At 56.5% G+C, this 27,461-nt stretch overlaps 1 protein-coding gene across 6 annotated transcripts in view; it reads left to right on the top strand.

Annotated features, from left to right (window-relative positions):
- Window positions 1–2,749: 2,749 nt before the first annotated feature.
- The window catches only part of GRIN1 (glutamate ionotropic receptor NMDA type subunit 1), a 40,052-nt gene continuing 15,340 nt past the window's right edge, over window positions 2,750–27,461 (top strand). For 4 of the 6 annotated variants that reach the window (XM_050981053.1, XM_050981055.1, XM_050981050.1 and 1 more), the window contains exons 1-15: window positions 2,750–3,007; window positions 6,538–6,672; window positions 13,852–14,028; window positions 19,073–19,173; window positions 19,645–19,766; window positions 20,132–20,306; window positions 21,660–21,804; window positions 21,898–21,981; window positions 23,141–23,276; window positions 24,142–24,269; window positions 24,451–24,615; window positions 24,864–24,982; window positions 25,667–25,779; window positions 26,248–26,396; window positions 27,150–27,307. In XM_050981053.1, the coding sequence (XP_050837010.1) occupies window positions 2,750–3,007; window positions 6,538–6,672; window positions 13,852–14,028; window positions 19,073–19,173; window positions 19,645–19,766; window positions 20,132–20,306; window positions 21,660–21,804; window positions 21,898–21,981; window positions 23,141–23,276; window positions 24,142–24,269; window positions 24,451–24,615; window positions 24,864–24,982; window positions 25,667–25,779; window positions 26,248–26,396; window positions 27,150–27,307 (2,165 nt within the window). Of the gene's footprint in view, window positions 3,008–6,537; window positions 6,673–13,851; window positions 14,029–18,224; window positions 18,288–19,072; window positions 19,174–19,644; window positions 19,767–20,131; window positions 20,307–21,659; window positions 21,805–21,897; window positions 21,982–23,140; window positions 23,277–24,141; window positions 24,270–24,450; window positions 24,616–24,863; window positions 24,983–25,666; window positions 25,780–26,247; window positions 26,397–27,149; window positions 27,308–27,461 lie in introns of all 6 variants that reach the window. The other 2 variants (XM_050981052.1, XM_050981054.1) reach the window with 1 other exon arrangement.

Consider the following 27,461-nt stretch of genomic DNA (forward strand, 5'->3'; position numbering starts at 1 on the left):
AAAGCAGGTGAAGTTTCCAGCTGGGTGCAGTGCTGCTCCTCTGAGGTCTCCAGGTTTTACACTGAGTCACTCTCGCCTTGGGATGAATTACAGCACTGGCAAGAGGGCACCTCATCCACACCCCTCCCATGCTCATGTCCAACCCCTGCATCCAGGAAGTGCCACACAAAGAGCAGGATCACACTGCACTAATTGCTAACAGGCAGCCCAGGTCGGTTCCTGCCCTCAGCCATGGCCAAGGAGGTGGCCACGATGTGCCAGGAGGCAGTGACAAGGAAAGCAGAGAGCAGCCCTGTCTGCCAGGAGCAGCTGGTGATGCTGTGGCTGTGCTCCCCATGCCCAGCTCCTACCTGGGGAAGCCTTGCACACTCCTCTGCCTTCAGAGCATCAAAGAGCCTGAGGACACAGCGAGAGGGAGACCCGTGTGGTGACAACATCTGTGCTGGCTGTGCCAGGCTGGGGGCATTGTCACCCAGGCTGCTACTGCTGCCAGCACAGCCATGGGGGGCAGGACCTGAGAGGGAAAATGACTTTTCTCAGATCTCCACAACTGCGCCAGAAACAAGTCTCTGGAGACAAAAAATGAATGGAGGCACAGAGGGAAGAGCCTGCCAGCATGGTAGGCTCCATCCTAAGCATGGCCATCCCACACTCCTGAGCAACACAAGAGGGACTCAATAGCTGCACTCCTTCTCCCTGCAGGGAGCTCCAGGTAATGAGAGAGAAAGAGCCCTTGCACTCCAAATAATGTTTCAGAGCCTGCCTTTTTCCTTTGTCTTCTCTGCCAAGCCACCGGCTGTGGCCAGGTCTTGGCTTTGTTATTCTACTGCCATCACACCCCGTAGGATCCAGGTCTGTACACCCCACTCCAGAACAGTTTCTTCCCACACAACCCACTGCAGGTGCACCTGGTAGCAGAGGAAGGAATGAAGTCAGCTCTGTGCAGACTGAGGGTAGGGATGCAACTCTCTTTGGCTTTCACCCTCTGTCCCTTCAAGGCAAACCCACACCGTGTGAATCCAGCCAGGCCCTCAGCTCCATGCACGGAGGAGGGGCAATGACATGGTGACACTGAGAAGGGTTAAGCTTTCCTGGAAGTCTGTTCCAGGAGCACAGCAGGGTTGGTGTAGAGCTCCATGCCAAGCACTGCAAGAGTTAAGGCGAGGTGGGGCCATTTTCCTTCTCTCAGGGAGCGCATCAGGACCTCCACAGCTTTCATTGCTTCCCCAAGCCATGGTCTGCAGCTTCCTAAGAAGGTCTCATGGCTGGAAGAGGCTGCAGAGCCCCCGAGCCCAGCACGCTGAGCCCTGCAGCGTTACACAACGGCCATTTTGCTCCTGCAGCTCCTTCTGAGTACATGTGGGCAATGTGGGACACAGGCAAAATGGTTTCCATGGCAACTCGCACTTCAGAGATGCCAGTGAGAAAATTTGCGTTGGGGGAAAATATTCTGCTTCAACTCACGTTGCAAAGGAAGGACAGAGGTGGGCTGCAGCATCATCCCAGAAATGGCAGTGTAAAAATATCCCTGGTGGTTTTGGTTGTGCAGTGCTCGGTCTATTCCCTGCCTGGGCTGGCTGTGCCGTTTGTCCCATGCAGTGACAAAGCAACACCCTCTCACTACCTAAAACCTGTTGTTTTTCTCCAAAAAGGCCAAAGTGGCAGGTCTGGGGAGCAATGTGCTGCTCTGGCCCCCCTGGCCCTGGAATGGGACTGACGCAGTCCAGGAGTGAAAGTCAGTCTCTTTCTGCCATGGAACTGGACTGCCCTCCAGATGTTGGCCACTGGCTGCTGTGCCTCCATTTCCTTAAGGGAGGCTAATGGTAGCCCAATAACAGGTAGATGATGAGAAACCCAAGAAATCTCCTCAGCAGAGAAATCTAAGGTTACACCCCAGAGTAATTCGGTGAATTTAATGGAGGGAAATGGCTGGTTGCCCTGTGAGCTAATGTCTGGAAGAGTGGTGGCTCTGTCTGGAGGGACAGAGTGAAGCCAAGGAACCAGGCTGAGCGTCAGCTGAACATCTCTGCCCAGGAGCTCTGCTGGTCAAGGGAGGGTTCCCCAGCACTGGAGTGCACACAGACCATGACAGAGTCCATGTCACACACAGCTGTGCTCAGGCAGAGCTGCGGAAGCGTGCTGTTCAGAGGCACTGCATAAGTGGGAATATTGCCGTGGAGAACAAACCCACGGACCGTGTCTTATCCCCAGTCCCTGGTTTTCTGAATGCCCAGTGTGTCCGTGCCTTCCGAGGCACCGAGAATGCCCTGACCCCAAAAGGGCACTGCAGGTGAAAAGGGCGGAGCGGGACCCCCAGAGCTCAGTCCCGCATCCCCCGCACAAGCGACTCTCGCAGGAGGTGCGGGACGCACCTGCACGGGGACAGCCGGACCCGCGCGCCCGCCAGCGGTGCCACGGACCCCGCAGCGACCCCGCACAGCCCGCAGGAGGAGAGGGGGGTTCTGCCGCAGCGCCCGGGGCGGGCGGGGGTCCCGGGGGCGGGCCGGGGCGGGCTCTGCGGCAGCGCGGGGCGGGGCGGAGCGGTGGCGGCGGGGCGGGCGCTTCAGCACCGGGGAGAGCGCCCGGCAGCGCCCGCAGCGCCGGCAGCGCCCGCAGCGCCCGCGCCGAGCGCCGGGCACGACCCGGGGGCCGAGCCCGATGGGGCCGCGCTGAGCCGGGCGGGCGGCCCGCGGGGCGGGCGGGTGGGCGGGGGGCGCGGGGGGCCCGGCGGGCTCCGGGCCGCCCGTGGATGAGCACCATGCGGCTGCTGCTGCTCGCCCTCCTCTTCTCCTCGTCCTTCGCCCGCGCCGGCTGCGACCCTAAGATCGTCAATATCGGCGCGGTGCTGAGCACCAAGAAGCACGAGCAGATCTTCCGCGAGGCCGTAAACCAGGCCAACAAGCGGCACGGCACCTGGAAGCTCCAGCTCAACGCCACCTCCGTCACCCACAAGCCCAACGCCATCCAGATGGCCCTGTCCGTCTGCGAGGACCTCATCTCCAGCCAGGTACCCTGGGACGGCGACCCCCTCCCCGCCCCGGCCCCGGCGGGACCCGAGCCGCCGCCCCCGCAGCCACCCCGCTCCGCCCCCGCGGTGCCCCCGGGCCGAGCCGTGCGGGGTCTGCCCGGACCCGGGGCGCGCTGCCCGCATTGCAGCCTTTATGTAAGCGCGGCCGGCTGCGCACCCCCGGGCACACCCGGGCACCCGCACACAGCCCCGGCACTACGGGCACCCACAGACACCGAGGGGGAACAACCGTGCACCCACAGACACCCAGGGGGTACAACCGGGCACCCACAGACACCCTGGGGCACACACTGACACCTGCACAGCCCCCAGGCACATACAGGCTCGCATACACCGCCCGGGGAATGCAGGGCCACCTGCAACGCCCACCCGGGACACACATGAGCTCACACACACTTCTCAGAGCACGCACAAGCTCACACACACGCACCCCAGGGTGCACATGGGCATCACACACCCCGGGCACACACGGGCTCACACCAGCACTCCGGGGCACACAGGGGCGCCCCCACAGCCCCGGGGCACACTCAGGCACACACACCCACCCCTCATGGCACACAGAGATCACACACGCACTCTGGGGTGCACACAAGCACCCACACGCACACCAGGGCACACATGGGCTCACGCACGAAGCCCAGGCAGGCACAGACTCACACACGAAGCCTGAACACATAAAAACGAACACAGACACAGCCCTTGAGCACACACAGACTCACACATGAAGCTCAGGTTCACACCCAGGGCACACACAGGCTCACACACACAAGAGGCATACAGGTTCACACGCATACCAGGGCACACACAGGCTTACACACATACCAGGGCACACACATACCAGGGCACACACAGATTCACACACACCCGCTGGGCACACACAGGCCCCCATGCCCTGGATTGTGCACATACACATGCCCACCCCACGCTGTGCATACACAGCAATGTGCACACACACCTACACCACACACAGGCACCACGGGCACACACAGAGCCAGGTGTGAGCACACACGGGCACCCCCAAACTGGGGGGACATGTAGGCCCAGGGAACACCGTGTGTGCACAGACTGTGCCCTCACACACACGTGGGAATGCCCACAGGCTGTGCTCCATGTACACATATTCCATGCACACACACACTCCATGTGCACACACACACATACACACACACGCCATGTGCACGCTGCACTGCAAACATGGGCTCACACACAACACGTCTGCACTTGTGCCAGCGTGCACAGCTGCTGTGACACGTAGACACTCACAACTGTGTGAGGGACCTGGCACACCCACTGCCACACGCACACCCGGGACACGGGCACACATGGCTGGGGGTGCAGACACACAGGCATGGCACGCACAGACACACAGACCCACAGTGCACACCTGAACAGACACACGGACACACAGACACATAGACATACAGACACGTAGGCACACAGACCCAGGGTGCACACACACACAGACTCAGTGTGTGCTGTGTGTGACTGTGCACACGAGCACAGAACGCTCCTCTCTCCTGTGCCCACGGGTCACTCTCAGCGCACCTTCGGGTGCAGCCCGAGCCCTCGGTGCTGGCGGGGGCAGCCTGCCGTGCCCCGGGCAGCCCTGGCCCGGCCTCTCCACCTCCCTGCGTGTGCCCTCGATGCAGAGCCCGGCTAACCCCCCCAGGCCGTCAGTCGGGGCCATCGGGGCACGGGCTGGCAGGTACAGACCCCCCCCTCCAGCACACCCCGCAGCCGCGGAAGGTCCGCGTGGGCCGGCGCAGATGGGAACTCGCCCCCGAACTGCGCGAACGGAGCCTCAGCCGCCCCAGAGCGCGGGGAAACGCGTGTGCGCAGCCGGGCACACCCGGCCAGCAGGGCAGGGGGCTGGAGGGGCCGCGTGGGGCAGAGCTGACCCTTTGCAGTTCAGCCTCCCGCCGTGGAGGTGCAGGGTAGCTGGGGCAGCCCCGGGGAAGTGGCCAGGCCGGGCAGCGCCGGCTCTCGCCGCCGTCCCCGGGCAGCAGGGGAGGCTCAGCGAGTCCCGCACTGAGCCGAGCTCCATTCAGCGCTGCCGGCCGATGGATGCCCCTGGCCGTGCCCCCTCCCCGCCTTGTCCCCGCGCATCGTGGGGACGGCCACAGCCGTGCGAGAGCAGTGCGGCCGGGGCGCGCAGGGGCCGCGGCTGCGCTGGAGGCTCTGGGCTCGGGGTGCCCGCTCTGTCCGACACGCCGGGGGCTGTCCCGGCTCGGTCCCCGCTCAGTTCCCGCTCGCTGGCGCCGTGCCCGAGCGGGGGCTGCGAGGCACAGCAGGGGCTGGCAGCCCGCGCACCCAAAATGGCTCCTGCCATGCGCCACGGCAAGAACCGAGCCCCGCACGGCCCCGCCGCTGCCCCGAGCCTGTTCCTGCCCCAGCGCCCTGCTCCGCCCTGCTGGTGCGGGTCCTCACCCCCTGTGTCACACCGGGCACCTCTGCCCAGGGCATCCCCTCCTCCTGCATCCCCAGGACCTTCCCAACCTTTTCTCTAGCAATTTCTCCCTACTCCCAGGGAGGGTCTCCAGCCCCCGACGCAGCGTCCTCTGCGCCCTCAATTTACTCCCTCCCAATGCCAAGCAGGATCCTCCTCCCAGAAAAGGATCCTCTACTCCCAGAGCCCAGGGTCCTTTCCTTAGGCAGGCTCTATCCTCCTCTCCTGTCCTGGCAATCTGTCCGTCCAGCCTGGGCGCTGGGCACGTCCTGGGGCTTGGGCAGATGCTTGGAGAAGGAAGAGTTATTTCCTCCAGACATCAAAGTCCTTGCACTGATTCGCCCTAGCTGGAGAGCTGTCACCAGCTGGGGACATTCCTTGTGCTGTGCAAGGGCATTGGTGTAATAAAGGATCCCCAGGGAGTACCCAGCTCCTTCTCTCCCTTTGACACAAAGTAGGATCTTGCTGGAGACCAAATCCCCGCCCTGCTGTAACAGCAGAATTTTGCCGAGATCCTCCTCTCGCATTTTGGTATAGCCCAGATCCTCGGCCGAAGGCAGCTGCTGGCTCCCGCCCCCGCCCGGCGGGCTCTGCCATTCCCGTGTGCCCAGGACCAGATGGCTGATGCGCTCCCTGGCTCCGCGCTCCCACTCCCGCCACAGTCCCAGCTGACCACTTTGTTCCTAATGGTCCTCAGAGGGGAATTACAACCGAGTATTAAATGTGTGGTTAAAGAAATCGCATTACACAGTGCGACTGGAAGGGAAATGCTTCCCTTTAATCTGCAATCCATGGAAGTTATTAGTTTAGCGAGTGGAGCGCCTCGGCACAGCATTCCATTAGGACGGAACCCTGAGCAGAGCCATCTCCTCCAGCCGCGGCACAGCACCCCTGGCTCCCGGCACAGCCCTTGCTTCCCCATTCCGAGCCATTGCAATGCCATTGTCCTGTTAACATGGGGCTGTTTAGAATTGCAGAAAAGAAAAGGGGAAAAAAAAAATCACTCCTGACGGCCATTGCGCTCCCTTGAAATAATGTTTGTGTCATGTATCCTGTCCTGCAGGTCTATGCAATATTAGTTAGTCACCCTCCTGCTCCCAACGATCACCTAACACCAACACCTGTATCATACACAGCTGGCTTCTACAGGATCCCTGTCATTGGTCTGACAACACGCATGTCTATATACTCTGATAAGGTAACTGATGCATGCTTCTGCTCTGGTACCTCATACGTGTGCTGTAAATCAGCAGTGCCTGGCAGGAAGGGCTCTCTCTGTGTCTGTCCATCCACCCTCTCCAGCCCAGCCGGCAGCTCCCTCTCTTTCTCTCTCTCTCCCCTGCATTCCAGGGTACATCATTTTTTTGCAGCCAGTGCTGACCTACTTAGTCCCAGATGATTTCTGCAGCTCTGCTCTGCCAGGCTGCCAGGCTCATGGCTCTCCAGCCAGGGCAGAGGCACAGGCTGGCTCCTGCCCTGCTCTCTGCACCAGCCAGGGGCTCCTGGGGGCTCAGGGGGCCTGGGAGGGCCAGAGGATCCTGTCAGAGCCTGCACATTGGACAGGATCTCTCTGGGGCCGGGAGGTTGTTTGGTTGCATTCACTTCTCTGGGTTTGTGGGATATTGGTAGGGGAGATAACAGAATATCCTGTGGCTTCACATGGCATTCAGTCTGGTCAGCACTCAAGACAGAGGCTCAGATTCCAGTGTCTCAGTTGTCCCTGTGGGAACTCAGAGACTTCCAGGCTGGATGAGGTCCTGGGCAATGAGGTGCTGCCCTGGCTCTCAGCTCACAGCCTGTTGGCAAACACCTAAAGCCTTAGGAAAGGCAAAAGGAGGAGCTGAGCAGAGCCAGGCCTTCCAAATGCCATTGCAGGATTTCATCCAGCACACAAGCTCAGTGGGTGAGATTGAGCCTGCTTTCAAGCACGAATCAGCCTTTGCTTGGAAAATGTGAATATTCACAAATGTAAATGTTCAGTGCAAAAATAGTCACTCCACCTACATGGTAAATAAAGTCAAATTTCAGGAGGAGGAGCAGAAGCTCCCAGAAAGGCACCAGCAACACTGCATGGCTGGAGCAGCAGCAGATTTTGGCATCTCCCAGCAGGGAAGGCTTGGCAAGGTGGTCAGCAAGCCAGGATGGTGATGTTGGCTGGCAGGGATGGGGACCTGCACACCCTGCTGGGGTCCCACCAGACATGGTTAGATGGAAAGGGATGGCAGCAGAGCTGGCAGAGCAGTCAGGATGTGTTCAGGGGGGATTTGCTTCTTGCTACTCTGGGGAGGAGATAGATCTGACAGGGATGTCACTGGGAGGGTCCTTACCACAGGGCCCACGATGGCAGCAAGAGGGGACCCTGCACCTCCTCTCTGCTCTATTTCTGCAGGGCTGTGTGCAGTAAAGCAGCCCTGCCCTCCTGTGCTGCCCTGGAGTGCTCACCCCCAGGGCCGACCCTGTCCTCTCCTTCTGCCATTCTTGCCCTTTTTAAAACCTGTTTTCTGCAGAGCAGTCTCATAACCCCCACCTGGCTCCCTTCAGGGCTGGGGGAGATACCCAGAGTGGTGACCCAGTGTGCTGGCAGGGAGATGCTCTCCAGGGAATATCTGGGGTGTTGAGCAGGTTCAGGGGTGCACCTGCCTGGCAGAGGCTGGGCAGGGAGCCCAGGCTGCCCACCCCACACCCCTCAGAGTGCTCCTGCCTGGCTGGCATCATGCTCAGCCTCCTGCCCACCAAGGCTTGGAGCTCTGCGAAGAACAGGAGCTGCGGGCAGGAGATGGAGCTGCAGGCAGGGACTGGGTAGAGGAACAAAGGAAGTTTGGACCGTAGAGAGGACAGCAAAGATGGGAGTGGAGTGGGGGACAGAGGGGTGTGGAGCTGTGGGTCAGGACAGTGGAAGGTTCTGCACACCCCATGCAGGACAGGCTGCCTGGTGACACAGGGATATTCAGCTGTTCCCTTTTTGGTTTCCAGTGATCAGCTTGCTTTCTTTTTTGTTTTAATTCAGGAAATTATATCTTTCAGCTTAGTTTCTATGGAAACAAGCTTGTAGGATCATTTTTTATGTACGCCCCTAATTGGTTTTGGAGGCATCAGACAATTTTAGCTGAATATCACAGGGGGCTGAAGTCGGGTTAATTTTGGTCCTCTCAAGGCTACTGGGGAGGAAAGGTGTGGGCCTCAGCATAGACAGGTTTGCCCAGAACCTTTTGATGCTCTCACAGCATCTCCAGTCAAGCACAGTGGTCCATGAGCTGTATCAGTCTTTCAGCAAAGATAGCCAAAGGAAGTGAGTTTTACTGTCCCAGTATCTAACCATTTGTTCTAGAAATAATATTGCAGTTATCAGGCAGAGCACTCTGGCTTGGCCTCCTTGGACATCTCAAGAAATCACGAGCTGCTCCTCGACTGAGGCCCTCTCACCACCAAGCACTGCCCTGCCTGCTGGGGAGGGGTCTCTGGGATCCATCACCTCTGAGGGAGGTCTGCAGGGAGCTGGGGGAGAGAGGCACTCTCAAGGTAAAGGCAGAAGAGTGGTTCCCATCACTGTGGTGTCCGTGGCTATGGAGAGCACTCCAGGGAGATCTCATGGGCTGAGCATTGCCAAAATCCCCCTCTGACTTTCCCCCAGTGCTCCTCTCCCCCACAGGCCACTGGGGGTGTTTCTCTCTGCTCTGCATCTCAGCTGGAACAAACGAGCTGACACTGACATCCTGGCACCACGAAAAGTGTGAGCTGACACTGAGTGTGAGAGCAGAGCTGGGGATGCACAGCTCAGGAAGGTCTGTGCCCTTCAACACCACCACGTGGCACCTGTGGGGCTGGAGGGACACCCTGGCTGCTGAGCCCCTCACCACCCCACAGCAGATTATTGCAGCAGAGGAACAGGGAGATAAATTAATAAATTAATAAATCAATAAATTATGAGACCTGCTCTGCTGCTGGAGGAGTTGGAAAATGGAGTTTAGACATGCTGCAATTGGAGACCTTCTTCAGTTCCAGCACCTTGCCCTGGTGGTTGAGTGAGGTGTGTCTCTCTCTCCAACCAGGGGATGGATTTCCCTCTGGGATAGATTTCCCTCTGGCTCCTGCTCCCAGTGGAACCATTCCAGGCCCTCACAGGGCTTGTTCACTGCAAAGGGTTTTCTGCTTTATTACTGTCTCACTGGCAGCCCATGCTCAGCAGGAGACCTGTTAGGGCTGGGAAGGTGCAGGTGGGGACAAAAGTGGCTTTTGTTGACCAAGGTCAGGGTCAGTACTCCTTCACTGGCACCCACAGGTGATGACTGGAGAAGCTGCTTGGAGGAGCACAGAGATGTTTGTCCTGGGAGTGGGGAGCACAGGTCTCAGCAGGGCAGGAGAATCCTCAGCAGGGCAGGAAACCCTCAGCAGGGCAGGAGAACCTTAAGGAGGGCAGGAGAACTCTCAGGAGGGCAGCCTGGAATGTGCAGGCCAGGGAAGTGGAGAGATGGCCTGATGGAGCCCCCACAGGGCAGCAGATCCCCACAGGCTCTCAGATTCCAGCTGGGAGCAGGACAGAGCAGCCCCACAGCCCCACAGGGGCCCTGCCCTTTCTTTCCTCCGTGCACTGCAGGGGAAGGCAGAGAGTGCACTTTAGTCTGAGCTCTGCCCCAAAATCCCTCCCTGCACTCGTCTGAGCTGTCCCAGAGCTACCTCAGCTCCCTCCCACCTCCACAGCTATCATGTGGGGCAGTGGGCAGGCTCCCTCCATGGAAACACCGGCCAACACTTCTTTCTCATGCCCAGGTGGTGAATTTTACCAGATTTTCAGGAGCCTTACAGATTGGGATCTCTGAAAGCTCTTTGGAATTCCCCAGGCAGCTCAGCTGGGGGGTGCATTGCTAGAAGGGGGGCTGACCCCGCTGCCAGGTAACCAAGCTGCCTTCAGCCTGCAGGAAGCTCCCACATTGCTCCCTTCAGCCTGCAGGAAAAATCCCTGCCCCAGGCCTGGGGTGAGCCCCTGGGCAGGCAGGAGTGCAGAAGGTCACAAACCTTTCGCTCATGGCACTCTGCAAGGCCCTGATGGGACACCCAGGCACTGCCTGCTGGCCTCCAGCCATGCCCTTTCCCCTGTGGGTAAAACCCCCATGCCAAGGCACCCCCAGTGCCCTCCCCCAGCTCAGAGCATGCTGCAGGCTGTGCACAGGAGTGCAGCACCCAGCACCCATGCAGAGGGGATGCACTCCTGTGCTTCCTGTAGGGGCAGGGTCACCTGTAGGAGCAGGGTCACAGCTGTGCATGCTCAGTCTGTGCTCTCTCTCTCACACACACACACACACACACACACACACACACACACACACACACACTCACACACACACACTCACAAAATCATCTGCTCTAGCAGCTCCTCTCTGTTTGGGCTCACATCAGATATTTGCAGTTCTCAAGTCCTGACCCCACACAGAATCATCACAGAATCCTAGGATAGTTTGGGTTAGAAGGACCTCAAATCTCATCCAGTGCCACCCCTGCCATGGCAGGGACACCTCCCACTGTCCCAGGCTGCTCCCAGCCCTGTCCAGCCTGGCCTTGGGCACTGCCAGGGATCCAGGGGCAGCCACAGCTGCTCTGGGCACCCTGTGCCAGGGCCTGCCCACCCTGTCAGGAAATATCCCCAGCCTCCCAATCCTGCTTCCTCTGGTGCTTTTTGGCTCCAGCCCCTGGGTTCCTGCTGAGCTTGGGCACTGGATTTCAGCCCAGCCTGTGTTTGCTGCCCTTTTGCAGAGCTAGAATGAAGTGGGGGAGCACAGGGTTGAGCTCTGAGGTGTGGGTGGGCTGCAGGGAAGTGTGGGGTTGCTGTAAGCCATTGCCATGGTCCCACTCCAGCCCCGGCTGGCAGCAGGCACATTCAGAGCAGAGCAAGGGGTGAGGATCCTACAAAGCACCCACAAGGCCAGTGTGGGTTTGTACTGAGGAGCAGGTTTTGCTGTGTGCCTGATCCGAGGGGAGGGAGTGATGAGAGCCCCAAGTTGAAGGGCTGGAGCAGCACAAGGAGCACAGCTGGTGCAGCTGAGTGAGCCCACCAGCTGGGCTGGCTGTCTCACAGGGGCTCTGCTAAAAGCCACAGGTCTTTTTTAACAGCTATTTGCCAAAAAATGGGCTAATTAGGGTGTATAAATCACTGCCCCCATCCTCTGCAGTGCAGCCCGTGTGTCCATGCCCAGGAGAGCTCTGTGCTGAGTTTCAGCGGGTGACAGGGACCTGGGGGATGTCACTGTGTGTGCTGGGGTGGGGGTATCAAATCACACCAAGCTGGATCCTCACCTGCCTCTGCACAGCACAAGCTGCCCATGTGAACCTCTGGGGGACTCTGGTCATTTTTCTGCCAATCTTTGGCCCTTGCAAAGATTGCTCAGGAGTCCCAGGTGCTTCAAAAGCTGTGCCAGACCATGAGTGCTCATCCTGAGATCTCAGCTCAGCACTTGACATGAATTTTTCTTCATTATCCTATTTGAAAACCACAGTTCAGGGATCCAGGTGCTGAGATACCACCAGAGTCTGTCCATGAGCCTATTGACACCACCTCAGAAAGCAAATTTGTCTGGACTGTTAAACCAAGTTGCCCCTCAACAACCTTGCAGTATTTTTTTCCTCTGAACCCAATGATATGTATTTACAATTCTTAAGAAAGCCATGATTGGTTAAACACATTTTTGCAAGCTGGTTGGGAAGCTAGAAAGTAATTTGATTCAATATACGGAAATTTCTAAAATTTTTTCATTTGAAAAAGGGATTGAAAGAATTTTCATGGATGTTTTAACCTGTGTTTCTCTGATTTCTTTATTTAATATTGTCTTTTCTGTTATTTTTTCAGCTCTTTTCTCTCTTCTGATTTTTTTCCCATTTTCAGTTTCACTTTCCCTGGATTTCCTTAAACCAGTTAAAAATGCTCAGGGGTTTAAAATTCAAAATGCTTAGACCCAGGTGGTGTGTCCCTGGCCCAGGCTGTGCAGCTGGACCTGGAAATTCCTGGGCATCTCTGCTGACTGCAAAGAGCTCTTGCACACTGCGTTAGTGTGGGCACCATGGTTGTCTTTCCATTGTTTGTCCCTGTGGGGCTTTTTCCCAATCCATGGGTTTATGGGGTGAGCTGCTCTTCCTGTAACTCCAATGTTTGTATCAGTCATACTCTGAGAGTCTTGTTGGGGCTTTCCTGGTTTGTTTCCTCCTCTGGTTAAACATCCACCCTTCTCCTCAGTGTCTTAGGTTCAGGAAACGTTCCCAGTGCTGTGGTGGCTCTGCTGCTCCCACATTCCCCTGGGCTGGGCTGGGGCAGGGACCCGCTGAGCCTGTACAGGGAGCCCTGAGCACAGCAGGGAGTTTGGATCCTTTTCTACACATTTCATGGTCTGGTCTGACATTATCCCTGTGTGGAGTGTGAGGAAGAGGATTTATCTGGTGTGTCTGTTCCTCCTGTGTGTGTCCATGGGGGACAGAATACCTTTTCCTTCCCAGTGTGTATTACCTTGGCCCATTCAGGACATTTCTGACCCATTCTGGATATGGTCTCTGTATGAGCAGGTCTGGACAAGACCTGTTTGGTTCAGACAACCATCTCAGCCTTAGAGAAAGAAATATTATGGTGCTTTATTTTTGTCCTCTCTAGTTCTGGCTCCTGCCTCCCTCCAGCTTGTAGCTGGGCTGTCAAGCAGGGTCCATGCTGAGCATGAGCACTTTCACTTCCTAATATTTGACTCTAGGGCTTTTTGGACGAGCTGCATTTGTTTGAAAGCTCTCTGTCAGCTCCAGCTTTTGGTCTGATTGCTCTCCTAAGAGCAGTGTACTTAATTAGGCTGGAATTGCTATTGCACAATCACCCAACCATACCGATGGAAGCAGAAAGGTTTGCTGGGGCACGGGTCCAGAGCTGCCTCCTCTGCCTGCTGCTGCAGAACAGGCTGACCTAGAAACAGCCAGGAACCACGTTATAAAACTGCCTTTCTGAACTTCTGCTGTGGCACATGACAAGCACACAGTTGCCTGTACCTGCCTCTTGCCTTCTGAAGGGAATTCTTCTGCTTTTTGATGCCATTGTCTGGTAATCATTTAAAAGGTCAAGAGGCAAGGCTATATTTGCACTGAATACTGCTGGTCATTCATGGCTCGATAGGCTTTTCTTCTCTGTGCATTTATGAAGCACAAAGCAGAAACCCCTCTTTGCCATGCCCTGGTTTAACCACAGAGAGCTGCAAAGTCACATCCAGGGTTTGCTTCCCAGCCAGAAGGAAGGATGCAGGTCCAAGAGGTTAGCTCAAGGTGTGCATCCCAGAATGGATCCCTGTCCCTGTCCCTGTCCCTGCAAACGTGGCTGACATCCCCACAGTCTGTGTTGAGCTCTTGTTCTCCCTTGCAGAGCATCCACCTGTCCTTTTTGCGCACGGTCCCACCCTACTCTCACCAGGCCAACGTCTGGTTTGAGATGATGAGAGTCTTCAACTGGAACCACGTCATCCTGATAGTCAGCGACGACCACGAGGGTCGTGCTGCACAGAAGAAGCTGGAGACCCTCCTGGAGGAGAAAGAGTCCAAGGTCAGTTCCTGAACATTGTCTTGTAGCTTTGTTTAAGCAACAACAACGAATCTAGAAGTCTTGGGCTGTTGTATGTATGTAGATTTCTGTATGTAAAACACCTTTTCTTTCCATTGTAACATGGCTAACATGCTTAAAGCATCAACAGTGTCTGACTAGTACCTGACAGAACTTTGTACTTTATTCATTTCACTTGCTTTGCCATGGTCAAAATCTCCTACGTGTAAATCGACTGCAAAATGAAGGGAAGGATAACCTGGAGCTCTGCAAATGCCTTGCCCGAGTTTCCCACCCAAGGAGAGGACCAGTCGCTCAGTGTAGGGAAGCACCTGCCCCAGTGCAGCCACCCCGGGGCCAGGCAGAGCAAGCAGCGCCAAACCCACCCCGCAAAGCAGCTTCTGAATTGGCCATGGGGGCTGAGCTCGGTGCCTGGGAGGGGCAGCGGTGCTCTGATCATCTGGGTAGTGCTGTGGGCCCGTTCCCATCTCATCGCAGCACACCCAAACGCTGCTTTCCTGACACCCTATGCATGGCAGGGCCGGGTGTGGGACCTCGTCCTGCTCTCAGGGCCAGGGGAGCAAGGCAGAGCAGGGGGACAGAGCATGGACCTGCAGCCTGGAGGGAAAGGACTGAACTAGTGCTCAAGGCCAGCACAGAAGGAGAGCACAGGAAGCTGTGCCTGCAGTCTGGAAGGCAAGGAAACACCTCCTGTCCTATGGGAGGGAGTCCCAGCACGGCCTCTCTCCGGGGGAGGGTGAGGTCCCCTTCGGATGGGCAGAGCCTAAGTTCATCCAGTCTCCAACAGCATCAGGGCAGGCACCCATTTGGGGATGTTCCCTCCCAGGCAGGGACCCCAGTCTGCTCTCTGCAGCCTCACCTGCAGCTGCTAGACCTTTGGCAGTCTCTCAGCTGTTGAGATGTGGCCATGGATGCTTCTTCTGGTTGGAGTTGGTGGCTGAGTGAGAGATGGGACCCTTAGACTGCTCTGCTCTTCATCACCTCCCTGGAGGTACAACTGCAGGGGTGCAGGCTGGCACAAACCACACTGACCAACAGACTCCTGATTATTGCAGTGATTTTCAAGAAGTTTCATCCTTGCTGCCTCCCAGGCTGTCTCAAGGCACTGATGTTCCACCAGCCACAGAGGGATCCTCCTGCCTCCAAGGGCAGCTTCCCACTTGGTAACAGCAGGACAGTATTTTTCTCCAAAGCCTCTTTCCAGCACAAAGCCCTTCATACAGGGAGAGCCATTGTCAGTCTCTCTCCCTCCTCTTGCATCTTTTGAATTCCACTTTCTGTTTTCCTGTAGTTCCCGTTCATCCCATTCTGATGTTCCCTCTCATGCCTCCACTCCCATTTGCCCCATGTGGTGCTCCCAGGCACGGGGTGCATTTCTTCTTCAGCCTGCCCACCCTGCAGGAAAGCCTTTGAGAGCTTGAAAGATGGGGAGGGAGGGTCTGTCCTCAGACCTTCCCCATTTTGCACTGCAGCTACCACGTCTTGGTGTTCCCTGGCAGCCCCTGGGCTGATGCAGATGCTTGAGCCTCTCTCCAGCCTGGGGCACCTGCTCTGTCCCAGCAGGTCACCTTGTCTTCTCTTTGGGGTGTGCCACTGCATCTTGTTTCTTTTTCCTTTGACAAAAGGTCAGGCAGACTGGTCTGACTGGTCTTGCAGGTGGCAGATACCCCGCTGGGGCTTTCCTGTCTTCCTCCACCTCTTCTTTCCAATCTCTCTTCTGATCTCTGGTGTGCTGGCTCCTTTCATGCCATGAGGTTGTACCATGGGCCCCTCCCCAGCCTCTCCAAGGGCAGCCTGGGCCCTGGGAAGGGAGCAGGCAGGAGACCTGATCTCAACCTCTTCAAGCCTTAGATCACAGTCCCTGAGGACATGGAGGACCTGCCCAGGGTCAGAGACTCACCTGCCATCTGGGCTCTTGCTTTGGGGCATGGCTTTGCCCCAGGATCTGTGCCAGCCCCGTGTGCCATCCAGGCACCACTGTGTGGGTCCGCAGCTCCAGCAGCACCCTGAGCTCAGCACCCAGGCCGTGCTGGCCAGCCCTGGAGTGCCCCATGGGCTGGCCTTGTCCTGGGGCTGTCTGCAGCAACCCCCAGTGTGGAGCTGCTCCACCCAGCACAGCTCTGCTCATTCATGGGGCTCGGAAGGAAGTGCTGGACACTGAGACCAGAGCTTGGGTCAGAGGTCCAGGTCCCTACTGTGCTGCCTGCCTTTCTCTGGGACAGTGGCCTTCATGAAAGTGGCAAATTTTTGAGTTATTGCAGGAGCACGTGGTGGAAAAGGAACTTCTGATTTGTCAATTCCAGTGTGAAACGTGAAGACCAGAGAAGGGCTGCAGGACCACATGGAAAAATGGGAAAAAGAGGATTACTAGTGTAGTTCTGGAAACAGAGCTAGTGACAGGGAGAGGTGACCAGGGGCCAGCCTTGTTGTACTAGAGACTCTGCTGACCAGCCTGGGCCAGTACATACCAGGAATTTCTGGTTGGTGGCTGCAGCATGGATGACCAAGTTTTTGGCTACAATGACAGTGCCTGGGGAGAAGTGACCAGCCTTGCCTGACTGGAGAACATTCCTGCTGTCCTGCTGCATCTCTGGCCTCCCTCTAGCAGTCATTACTCCAGGGCTCCCTGCAGGCCCAGCAGAAGCCACTGCAGAAATCCTCATTTTGGGAGTCATCAGAAATGAAGGCAGAGCTGGGCTCCAAGCAGATTTTGCCTCTTCACATACTGTTCCTTGCCAGGACCCAATTTCTTTAAGCAATGAAAAACCTGTCAGGCTGCGTCCAAGGGGAAGAAAGGAAAGGTCACACAGCTGCATGGAAAGGACACCTGGCAAGATGTCCTGCCAAAGACTGGCCTGAATGCTCAGGAAAAGGCAAACTAATTAGTTTGGAAAGCAAGATGAAGATCAATCTGTCTGTCTGAGGAACAGCCTGGGAGCATGGACCCCTGCTCCTGGCAGGGATCCATTGCCATCAGGCTCTGGAGAAATGGAGATGAGAGTAGAGCTGTGTCCCACACCCCATGTACACAGATCAGGGATGCTCAGTTGGGGCAGGGTCAAGGACAAGATGTCCCACTATATCCCACCAAAAGCTGCCAAGCCCTCTCCTGAAGGCACCGTCAGGTTGCTGTGACTGTCCTGGCCCTGGGGGCTGCTCCCAGGAGGTGCCAGGGCTCTGTGCAGGCTGCTGCAGGGGCAGGGCTCTGAGCAGAGGCTCTGGGCCCTCAGCACAATGCGTGCCCGAGAGGAAACCTCCAGCAGTGGCTGCCCTGCCCTGGGCTCCTCTGGGGCCAGGCAGCACCAGCAGCTGAGGCAGCAGAGCAGGGGAGGAGCAGGATCTCTGCTCCAGCCCCATCTCTCCGGGGTCAGTGCAGGCCCTGAGTCCCCTGGCATGCTCCAGCCAGCAGCATGGAGACCACCCAGCAGTGAGCCTCACCAGCCACGCTTAGGGCCAGCCCTGGTCTCAGGTAGCTGCACCTCCCACGGTCACCCATGCAGAGCCATGAGGTGCCCTGGGCCCTCCCCAGGGACAAGGTAAAAGCTGCAATGCCATCCCATGTTCACCATTGCTTCATATCGCCACGCTTTGAGCCAACATGGGACCTAGAGAACTTTATCTTTCTCTTTTGGATGTCAACAGAGCTCAGGAAGCTGCTCCCTCCTTTCAGGGGGTGAGAGGTTCATCTGAGACGCCTCACTTTGTGTGGACTTTGTGAGGGTGGACAGGACTGTAATGCTGCTAGTGATGCTAGTAATGCTAATACTCTTAACTGTAACAGTTTGCCTTTATCCAGCACTTTCCGTACACAACATTTTGTCCTTTACTTCCACAGTAATTCCATGGAAACCCTACCACTTAGGCCCTTAGATTCTTTCTGAGCTTAAGATAAAACTTCCTTGCTGAAGAATCCCCCTCAGTCCCTCAAGGGAAAATGCAACTTCATCGCACCAGCTGTGCCACTAAGGCTCTGCTCTCAGATTGCTCCGTGACACTCCGTGAGAGCTGAGGCACAATCTCTCCTGATAGTGGTTTTTGCGAGCTCCAGCGTTATAGAGACCCTTTAGCAAACAGTGGAGGAGGAGGTGGATGTTGGATTGCTTTACTACACGTCATTTTCAACTGTTTATAATATTCTTCTGTGTCTACATATTTTCTCTGTGCACATTATTCATCAGAGTAAAAAAAGGAACTATGAAAACCTCGACCAACTTTCCTATGACAACAAGCGAGGACCCAAGGTATATATGCATGGAAATGCACGCCGCCCACCAACCTAACTAGCAAATGAAAAATAGCCACAGACAACAGAAAAATAAAAAAAAAAAAAAAAAAAAAAAAAGAGAAAGAGAAAAAAAGAAAAGAAAAGAAAGAAAAAAAAAATTCATGACTATGTTTCTTGGTAGCACGTTTTTATGTTGAGATAGTTTGGTTTGGACTTGAGAATGGAAACTTAGCCAGCTGACCCTGGAAGGATTTCTTTTTGAAACATGCATGTGAACCAGTAATTAACTTGCAAGTTCTTTTTTTTTTTTTTTTTTGAAAAGTTGAACCAACCCCCTTTCCTCCCCAAAGGAAACAGTTCCTTCGTGTAAGTTGTTCACTTTGATTCCCAAAGGTTAACCCTGTGCAATATGTTTTTTTCATTTCCCATGTTTTTGAAAAACAACACTCGTTTGAGTTTTCAATTGCATTTCAAAGCCTTTTTCTCTTTCCTGTACAATGCACGCCTCTTTTTGGGTCTTGATTGACTTCAGTTTGCATGCAGAGTGCAAAAAAAAAAAAAAAAAAACAAACAAACAAAAAAAAAACCAACCAAAAAGCCAAAACCTTAAAAGAGAAAGGAAGGAAGGAAAGAAAGAAAAGAAAGAAAGGAAAGAAAAAGAAAAACATAACTATAACCAATCTTATTTAGCGGACTTTTGTGCAGTTTAATGAATTCTCTTGACCCTTTTCTAGATAGCATGGCTCTCACCACCAGTCCTGGGGCTCACTCACTAACCAGCTTTGCTCACACTCATCACAGGCTGAGAAAGTGCTTCAGTTTGACCCTGGGACCAAAAATGTGACAGCGCTGCTGCTGGAGGCGAAGGAGCTGGAGGCCAGGGTCATCATCCTCTCTGCCAGGTGAGGCCATGCTGCCCCTTCCCCTCCCTGCTCTGATTTCCTCTCTCCCAGCGCTGCACAGTGCTGGAGTCAGTGGATTTGGGGTTTGACAGCCTTCCGAGGAGCCTGAGAGCCCCCACAGACAGCGCCTGTCCCGGGCAGCCGAGGGTGCTGGGGGTGCTGCCGGCCGGGCAGGGACAGTCCCCGGCGTGGCTGCTGTGCCCGGCTGCGCTGCAGGAGCAGCCCCGGTCACTGACGGAGTGTCCTGGTCCCGCTGGAAGGAGGGCAGCCCGACGGTCCCCAGCCTGCAGCAGGATGGGCAGGTGTGCAGGTGCTCAGCAGCGCCGGGAGCTGTGGGATCAGGGGATGCTGAGAGCAAGGGTCCCATTGCACCGAGGATTTAGCCATTGCCCCGCAGTCGGAGGCACCTGGGGCGGCACCGCCGCATCCTCGGCTCTGGAGCCCCATGGCCGGTCCCTTGTGTCGTTGCAGCGAGGATGACGCGGCCACGGTGTACAGATCAGCAGCCATGCTCAACATGACCGGCTCGGGCTACGTGTGGCTGGTGGGGGAGCGGGAGATCTCGGGCAATGCCCTGCGCTATGCCCCGGACGGTAGGCACCTCCCGGCCCCCGAGGCGGCGGGGTTCAGCGGCGCTGCCCTCCCCGGCACCCCTCGGGCTGCGGATCGCGGTGCCGTGCTGGCCCCGAGCGGAGGGTCCTGCACTCTGCTCCTTCCGCCTGCGTGGGGAGCCGGCATTGGCCACCCTGGGCTGCCGCGCCCCGAATCCGTATCACTGCGGCCTGGCAAGCTGCCTGTCACTCGGGAAGGCTTGGGCAGGGCCCTGGGGATGGAGCTCGGGGTGCCGGGGTGCCAGCCCGTAGCCATGCGTTCGCTGTCCCAAGAGCTGGGCACGGGATTGGCGCTGGAGCAGTCGGCGATCCCAGGAATGCTGACCGCCTCCCCTGTGCCGCGGCAGGAGTGATCGGCTTACAGCTCATCAACGGCAAGAACGAGTCAGCCCACATCAGTGACGCTGTTGCCGTGGTGGCCCAGGCCGTGCACGACTTGTTCGAGAAGGAGAATATCACAGACCCACCGCGGGGCTGCGTGGGCAACACCAACATCTGGAAGACGGGACCCCTTTTTAAGAGGTATTGGGGAAAGGGTCCTGCTGGAGGGACCAGAGGACCTGGTGGGGAAGAGCTGGAAAAGGTGGGAGCATGTGGAAAAGGTGCAGGAGGACATGGTGGCTTTGTTCAGGGCCACTAAAGCTTTGGGGCATGTGGCACAGGGCTGCCTGGATTGTCCTGCATGATTTGGATCTGAAGGCTACATCACACCTAGATAACTCTCCCAGATGCAGGCTCAGGCAATGGCACCCAGTTTTTCCAGGCTGTTTATGCATCATCCTGGTGCCTGGCACCAATTCACCATGTCAACCCATGCTACCCTGGGCAATGCCTAGACAGCTGAGATGTGTGGGCAGGGAATGATTCTAGGAGGAGAAGACTGGGAACCATGGCCTCCTCCAGTCTAGAGCTTAATTCCATGGGTGGAAGTGGGAGAGAGGGGTGTTCTGTCCAGCCAGGGTAGGGGGATATTTCTGTCCCATTTTATCTCAGTGCTGCTGACACGTTTCCTGCTGAGCATTCCAAGGGCTGTGGCATGGGTCCAGTGCTGCACACAGGGTTTGGTGGCAGGAGCTGTCCATGCATGGGACAGGCTGCCCTTGGCTGTAGCAAACCCTGGTGCTGTAGATGTGGAGGCTGGAGTGTCACAGATGGGAGCATGTGCCTGTGGGAGCTGCTGCCAGGGCAGAGGGATCAGCAGGTCCTGCATGCACTTCCAGACCTGCATCACTGCAGCTGCTGGGGCCACAGGGGCTGGGCCTTGGTGTAGCAGCCACTCCCTGCAGACCTGGATTCTGTTGAGCATGAGACCTGCAAGGCCTGGAGATGGTTTTAGAGGCATTTCTGGCGTCCCCTGCAGTGACAGTCTTTGGCATGAGTGAGTCAAAGATGCTCTTCACAAGTGGCTCAGGCAATCCTGTGTGTCTCTGCTATCACCTTCCCTGGGTTTGGGGGCTGGTTCTTTCCTTGGTGGTGTTTGTGTGTGCCTGGGCCACTGGCCAGGCTGGGATGGGCAGATGCCAGGCACAGCACCAAAGCTGTAGCAATGGGCACACCTCCCAAGGAACTCCAGAGGAAAGTGTCCTTGGTGCTATGGGATGGATCATTCCAAAGGGAAGTGGGACTGATCTGGTGGAGAGCAAGGGGCAATGACAGCAGATATGGCAGAGAACATTTGGGAAACAGATTGCATCCACCAGGAGGAGATGACCACAGGTCTATGAACAGACCATAGGTAGCCTTGGCTGGACTTGTACAGTTTAGTGAACTATGGAAGGTAATTGAGAGGAAGCATTTGCCTTTCTGATGCCTTGTGAGGTGTCTCAGGAGCACAGCAGGTGTTCTAGGTTGTCCCAGCTGTGCTTCTCTCCCTAGGGTGTTGATGTCCTCCAAGTACTCAGAGGGTGTCACCGGCCGGGTGGAGTTCAACGAGGATGGGGACAGGAAATTTGCCAACTACAGCATCATGAACCTGCAGAACCGGAAACTGGTCCAGGTTGGGATTTACAACGGCAGCAATGTACGTGCAGGCCTGGCCTGGGTGGGGAGGGCTTGGCACTGGGGTGTCCACTTTGGCCTCATGTCCATCTGCTTCCCCTGGGATCCATCTCAGGTCCTGACCAATGACAGGAAGATCATCTGGCCAGGTGGGGAAACTGAGAAACCTCAAGGCTATCAGATGTCAACCAAGTTGAAGGTAAGAGCAAATGGCATTAGGGGCAGAGCTTCTATGCTCTCTGCGGGCTGGGCAGTGACTTCATCTGCCTCCCACCTCCATGGCTGCTCTTCAGCTGGCAACAGCATGTGCAAGGCCAGGAGTGGACATGGGAGAGAAATCTGGAGCATGTTCAAAGCACAACTTTCAGTGGGAGTAAATCTAGATAAGGCATCAGGCATCCTTGGGTTTGGAAAGAGACGGGTGGGAAGTGGATATGAGAGAAAACAGCATGGAAAGGTGGAAGAACAAGGTGCTCACCATTTCTCATGGGAGCCAGAGGACACCTGTCACAGATTTGTGAGAAATACAAGGATGGGCTCCTTTGGCTCCTTTGGCATGGCTTAGCTCTGTTGGACAGTGCAGAGACCAGGTGGAAACAGATACAAAAGGAGATTAAACCCTCTTGTGAAGGGTGGGCGGATTGGTGGCTGCAAGGCTGAACTCTGGAAATCCCTGAAGAGCTGATGGCCAGAAGCTGGAGGTAACACTGACAGAAGGTCCAGCCAGTCTTGTTTTGCTGCTCATGCTCTTCCTCTAAGTGTCACTCAGCAGCCCCTTCAGTGACTGGATCCCACTTTAGTGAGTGGACTCTGGCCAGGCTGATCTTACCAGTTTGACCATTCATTTGTTGCACTGTTCATTTGTCCTGCAAGGGAAATCCCATTCCCACTGGCAGCATTGTCCCCGCAGAGGTGCTATGGGTATGTTGTGATTGCTGCTTTTCTGAAAGGTCCAGGGCAGGACTGAAACACCTGCATTAATTTGGGGGCAGTGTCTGGAGCCCCTTTCCAGGCACTAGTCCTGGCTGTGTCTCCCATCAGTCTCGTATTAAGGAAAGAGACTTTGAGACTCAGCTGAAAGGGTCACATGAAGGAGGACATTCCTCACCTTGGGTGCAGGGAAAGCAAATATTCTTGGTGTTCTTTTCAGAAATGCTGTTAACAGTTGGATTTCATGATATTAAAGATCTTTTCCAGCCTAGAGGATTCTCTGATTCCACATGTCAAAGCTGCTGGGATGAGATGGCAGATGGGGAGGGCACCACAGCTTGTGTGGGGAGGGCAGCCCAGCTCCCACCATGGGAATGTAGCTCTGGAGGGAAACACAGACCAGAGGGTGTTTGTGCTTCACCTCACAGATTGTGACCATCCACCAAGAGCCCTTTGTGTATGTGAAACCCACTCAGGCAGATGGGACATGCAGGGAGGAATTCACCATCAATGGAGATCCTGTCAAAAAGGTCTTCTGCACTGGACCCAATGAGACCATCCCAGGTAACTCAGTCTGCTGGGGACTGCTATTCCAAGAAGGGGTCCCAGGGAGGGTGCTCAGTCACACAGGAGGCCCAGAGGATGAGGCAAAGAGAGGTGAAGGCACAGCTGACCCCCAGACACACTCCCCACCCCCACATCAGCTCAGCCTCACAGCAGTGCTGTGCAGGAGTTGGGCCCTGGGATCCAGGGGTTTGAGCCCAACAGACTCTTTCCCACTGTCTCTCTTCTGGATGGGCTCCAGGGCAGCTTTGAGGGAGTGCATCCTGAATTTCTGTCTCGTGACATGTTCCAGTTCTCTCTGCCTTGATCTCTGGCAGCAGCAAGGACCCTGAGGCATGTTAGCACGTGCTGCACTGATGCAGCACCAGTTTCAAACTCACCCAGAAACTGTCAGGATCAGGAGTGAGGACCTGGTGTGGGGTGGGAGCTGCTCAGCAGTGCCAGGCTTGCCCAAATCCACCTGAAGGGCATCCTCTTGGCTCATCCCACCTTCCTGTGCACAACATCCCCCCAGAATTGTGTTCTGGGCTGTGTTCAGCCTGCTGGGCTCATGTCAGGACTCCTCCAGCACATGCACTTAGCCCTCTCCTTGCCCTGCAGTGGGGGGCAGCACCCACTCTCAGCTCACCTCATGGGGACATGGCAAAGGAACCAGTGGGGCCCCTTTGTCCCCAGCCTGCCCACAGCCACAGTGCTGGAGGCTGCGTCAGAGGGTGGCCAGGCAGGTGGCCCTGAAGGATCACGTGGTTCCATCCCACATGGAGCCAGAGCTGTGGGGTGGCTGCTCTCCCTGGGGACAGGGGTATGCTGTGAGGGTCCCTGGCCTGGGCTGTCCCCACCCATTGCTCCTCTGTCCCTCCCCCAGGCCGTCCCACCGTGGCACTGTGCTGCTATGGCTTCTGCATCGACCTGCTCATCCGCCTGGCAGGCGTGATGAACTTCACCTACGAGGTTCACCTGGTGGCTGATGGTAAATTTGGTACCCAAGAGAGGGTGAGTTTGGGCAGCCTGTGATCTTTCTTTGCCTGTATCGTGTGTTGAAATACCCCCAAGCCCTTCTCCTGAGCAGGGTGGGGTGGAAGGTCAATGCAGGATTCCTAAAATGTGCAGGGTCCTGGCTGGTGGGGGATGTGTGTCAGGGCAGGAGTCTGAGCCAGTCTTGGCTTCCTGGCAGGTGAACAACAGCAACAAGAAGGAGTGGAACGGGATGATGGGGGAGCTGCTGAGCGGCCAGGCTGACATGATTGTGGCTCCCCTCACCATCAACAATGAGCGGGCTCAGTACATCGAGTTCTCCAAGCCCTTCAAGTACCAGGGCCTCACCATCCTCGTGAAGAAGGTATGCTCTGGATGGGAGCTTTTGTAGAGCACGGGAGGTGCCCGTCCCTCAGCCTGCAGTGCCCAGAGCAGCCCCTGCAAATTCCAGGCTCCAGGCTGCTGGTTTTAATGCAGGCTCTTGTCTGCACCAACCTGACCCTTCCTGTGCACCAGGAGCTTGGGGCAGGGCCTGGCCCCTGTGGGTCCCTCTGGGCAGGCAGGGTGCAGCTGGGGGGGGTGCCAGCACTGTTCCCTCTCTCCTGTGTGCAGGAAATCCCCCGCAGCACCCTGGACTCATTCATGCAGCCCTTCCAGAGCACGCTCTGGCTGCTGGTGGGGCTGTCTGTGCACGTGGTGGCAGTGATGTTATACCTCTTAGACCGATTCAGGTGAGTGCACTTTGGGCCACTTGGGATCTGGAGGGGACAGGGAGGTGCTCCTGGGAACTGTCCCCTCAGTCCCTTGCTTGGGCATGTCTTGCAGCCCTTTGAGGGCTCTCACAGGGACTTAACCCACCTGCTCTGCCCCACCAGCCCTGGGCTAAGGCTCCTGGCCCCTCTGGCTGCCTAAGTTAAGGGTGTGGATATCAGGGTACCCATCACGTGGGGATGTGGGAACACACCTGTCAGACCAGGTGCTGTGCAGATACCTGACCAAGTGGACTGTCAGCTTCTGGGCTCTGAGAGAATTTCCTCTTGGCCTTCCTTGGCCCTGTGGCAGCTCCTCTGAGAGCACCTGTCCCTGCCTCAGCCCTGTGCCCAGAGGCTTTGATGGCTGATCTGCAGGGAGCCCTCTGTGCTGCAGTGGGAGAGGCTTGAGCTGGCCAGGGCCAGATGATCTTTCTGGCCTGCAGAGAGTGTGACAGCACCAGTAGCAGTGTGAGCCAGTGAGGGCTGCAGGTCAGCACGTGGATGTGCCAGGCACTGGGACAGAGCAGGGAAGAGCTGCCTGGGACCAGGCACAGTCTGTAGGAATGAGTGACACAGGGCTGTACCAGGACACGTAGGGCACAGTGGGGAGCCCTGGGAATCAGGGTGAGGGGAATGACAAGGGTTCTTCATCTTCTTTTCCAGCCCATTTGGCCGGTTCAAAGTAAACAGTGAGGAGGAGGAAGAAGATGCCCTGACTCTCTCCTCAGCCATGTGGTTCTCCTGGGGAGTCCTGCTGAACTCTGGCATTGGAGAAGGTGAGTCACAGCTCACAGCAGGACTGCTCTGCCCTGCAGCCCAGGTTCTGAGCTGGGCAGGATGGGGGAAAGCCCCTGCCCTCTTCCACAGCCTCCCCCTCTCACATGGTCCCTCTGGGACCTCATTCCTTGAGCCTTCCCTGGAGCAGACTGGTAGGAGATTTGGTGGTGCAATTGTCAGGGCTTCCTGCCAGCCCCAGCACCAGATGGGAAACAGGGCAGGGAAACTTGGGCTGGATGCCCTGCCCAGGATTACCCACCCTCTCAGGGTGGCACACAGCATGCTCTGGAAGGAGCTGGAGGCTTTTTTTTTCGGTTGTGGCAATGCAGAGGCTCCTTGCACAGCTGCTGGCAGAGCAGATAGATGGTGCACATCTGCAGCTGCCATTGGGCTCATGAGGATTGACACAGCTTTGGTAACCAAGCCAAGCCCTCGTGGTGCCACTGATCTCTTCCCTCTCCCTGCAGGTGCTCCCCGGAGTTTCTCTGCCCGTATCCTTGGCATGGTGTGGGCTGGCTTTGCTATGATCATTGTGGCTTCATACACTGCCAACCTGGCAGCCTTCCTGGTGTTAGACCGACCTGAGGAGAGGATCACAGGCATTAACGACCCCCGGGTAACAACCAACCCCTCTCTTGCTTTCCCCTTCCCTGGGGCCTATCACATGGCTTGTGGTTCCCAGAGCCCTGCTTCACCACGGCTGTGATCTGTGCTGGGGGGCCAGACCCAGAGAGCTCTGCCTGGGCTGGTGCTGATAAGTCTGAGCCCTTACCCTGGGTGGGAATGGACAGACATGGGCAGGGATCAGCAGGAAAAGCAACCTGTCCAGGAATAGCCTGTCTGCAGTCAAACTGCCTGCCAGTTCCTGGAGAGCCTCCTCTGCCCGGTGAGGAAACAATTCATTATGGATGAGTTATAACGAATGAAATCGTCCCTGTGGTGCAGTCAATACTCTCCACATGCCTCAGATCCATTTCCTGCTCTGGTAAGGACACAGCCACAGCTCATCAGCCCAGGCATGAAGGAATGTGCCCTGCAGCAGCACGGACCCACAGCATCCCACACTGTGCTGTGTGCCCTGCCCACAGCACTGCCAGACCCATGGCATCCACGGGCCTCCTGCACCCTCAGTGCCACCGTGTCCCTGTCCCAGAGCATCCCCTGCCCCAGCACCATGGTCCCAGAGCATTCACTGCCCCAGTACCATGGTCCCAGAGCATTCACTGCCCGTGGCATCCTCTGAGAAGATCAAGGTCTTCTCTAGGGAACAGGTCCCTGAAGGAGATGGGAGATTAGGAAAGAGCTTTAGGGTGAGAAAGTTCTGCTGGTGAAGGACAGAAAACATTGGAGCCCCTCCCTTGCCTTCCAGCTGCGCAACCCCTCGGATAAGTTTATCTACGCCACAGTGAAGCAGAGCTCTGTGGACATCTACTTCCGACGGCAGGTGGAGCTGAGCACCATGTACCGGCACATGGAGAAGCACAACTACGAGAGCGCTGCTGAGGCCATCCAGGCAGTGAGGGACAAGTGAGTAGGGAGAGACCTTGCCTGGCCAGGCTGGAGGGGCCTCAGGGAGTTGCAGCCGGGTGGAGCAAGCAGGACTTGCTCCACCCGGCTGGAGGGAGCTGTGCCAAAGCACGGCTTGATGGGACCTCCAAGCTCGGGCTGGGTGGGATCTGCC

This window comes from Serinus canaria, chromosome 17 (assembly GCF_022539315.1).
Source record: "Serinus canaria isolate serCan28SL12 chromosome 17, serCan2020, whole genome shotgun sequence".
NCBI lineage: Eukaryota > Metazoa > Chordata > Aves > Passeriformes > Fringillidae > Serinus > Serinus canaria.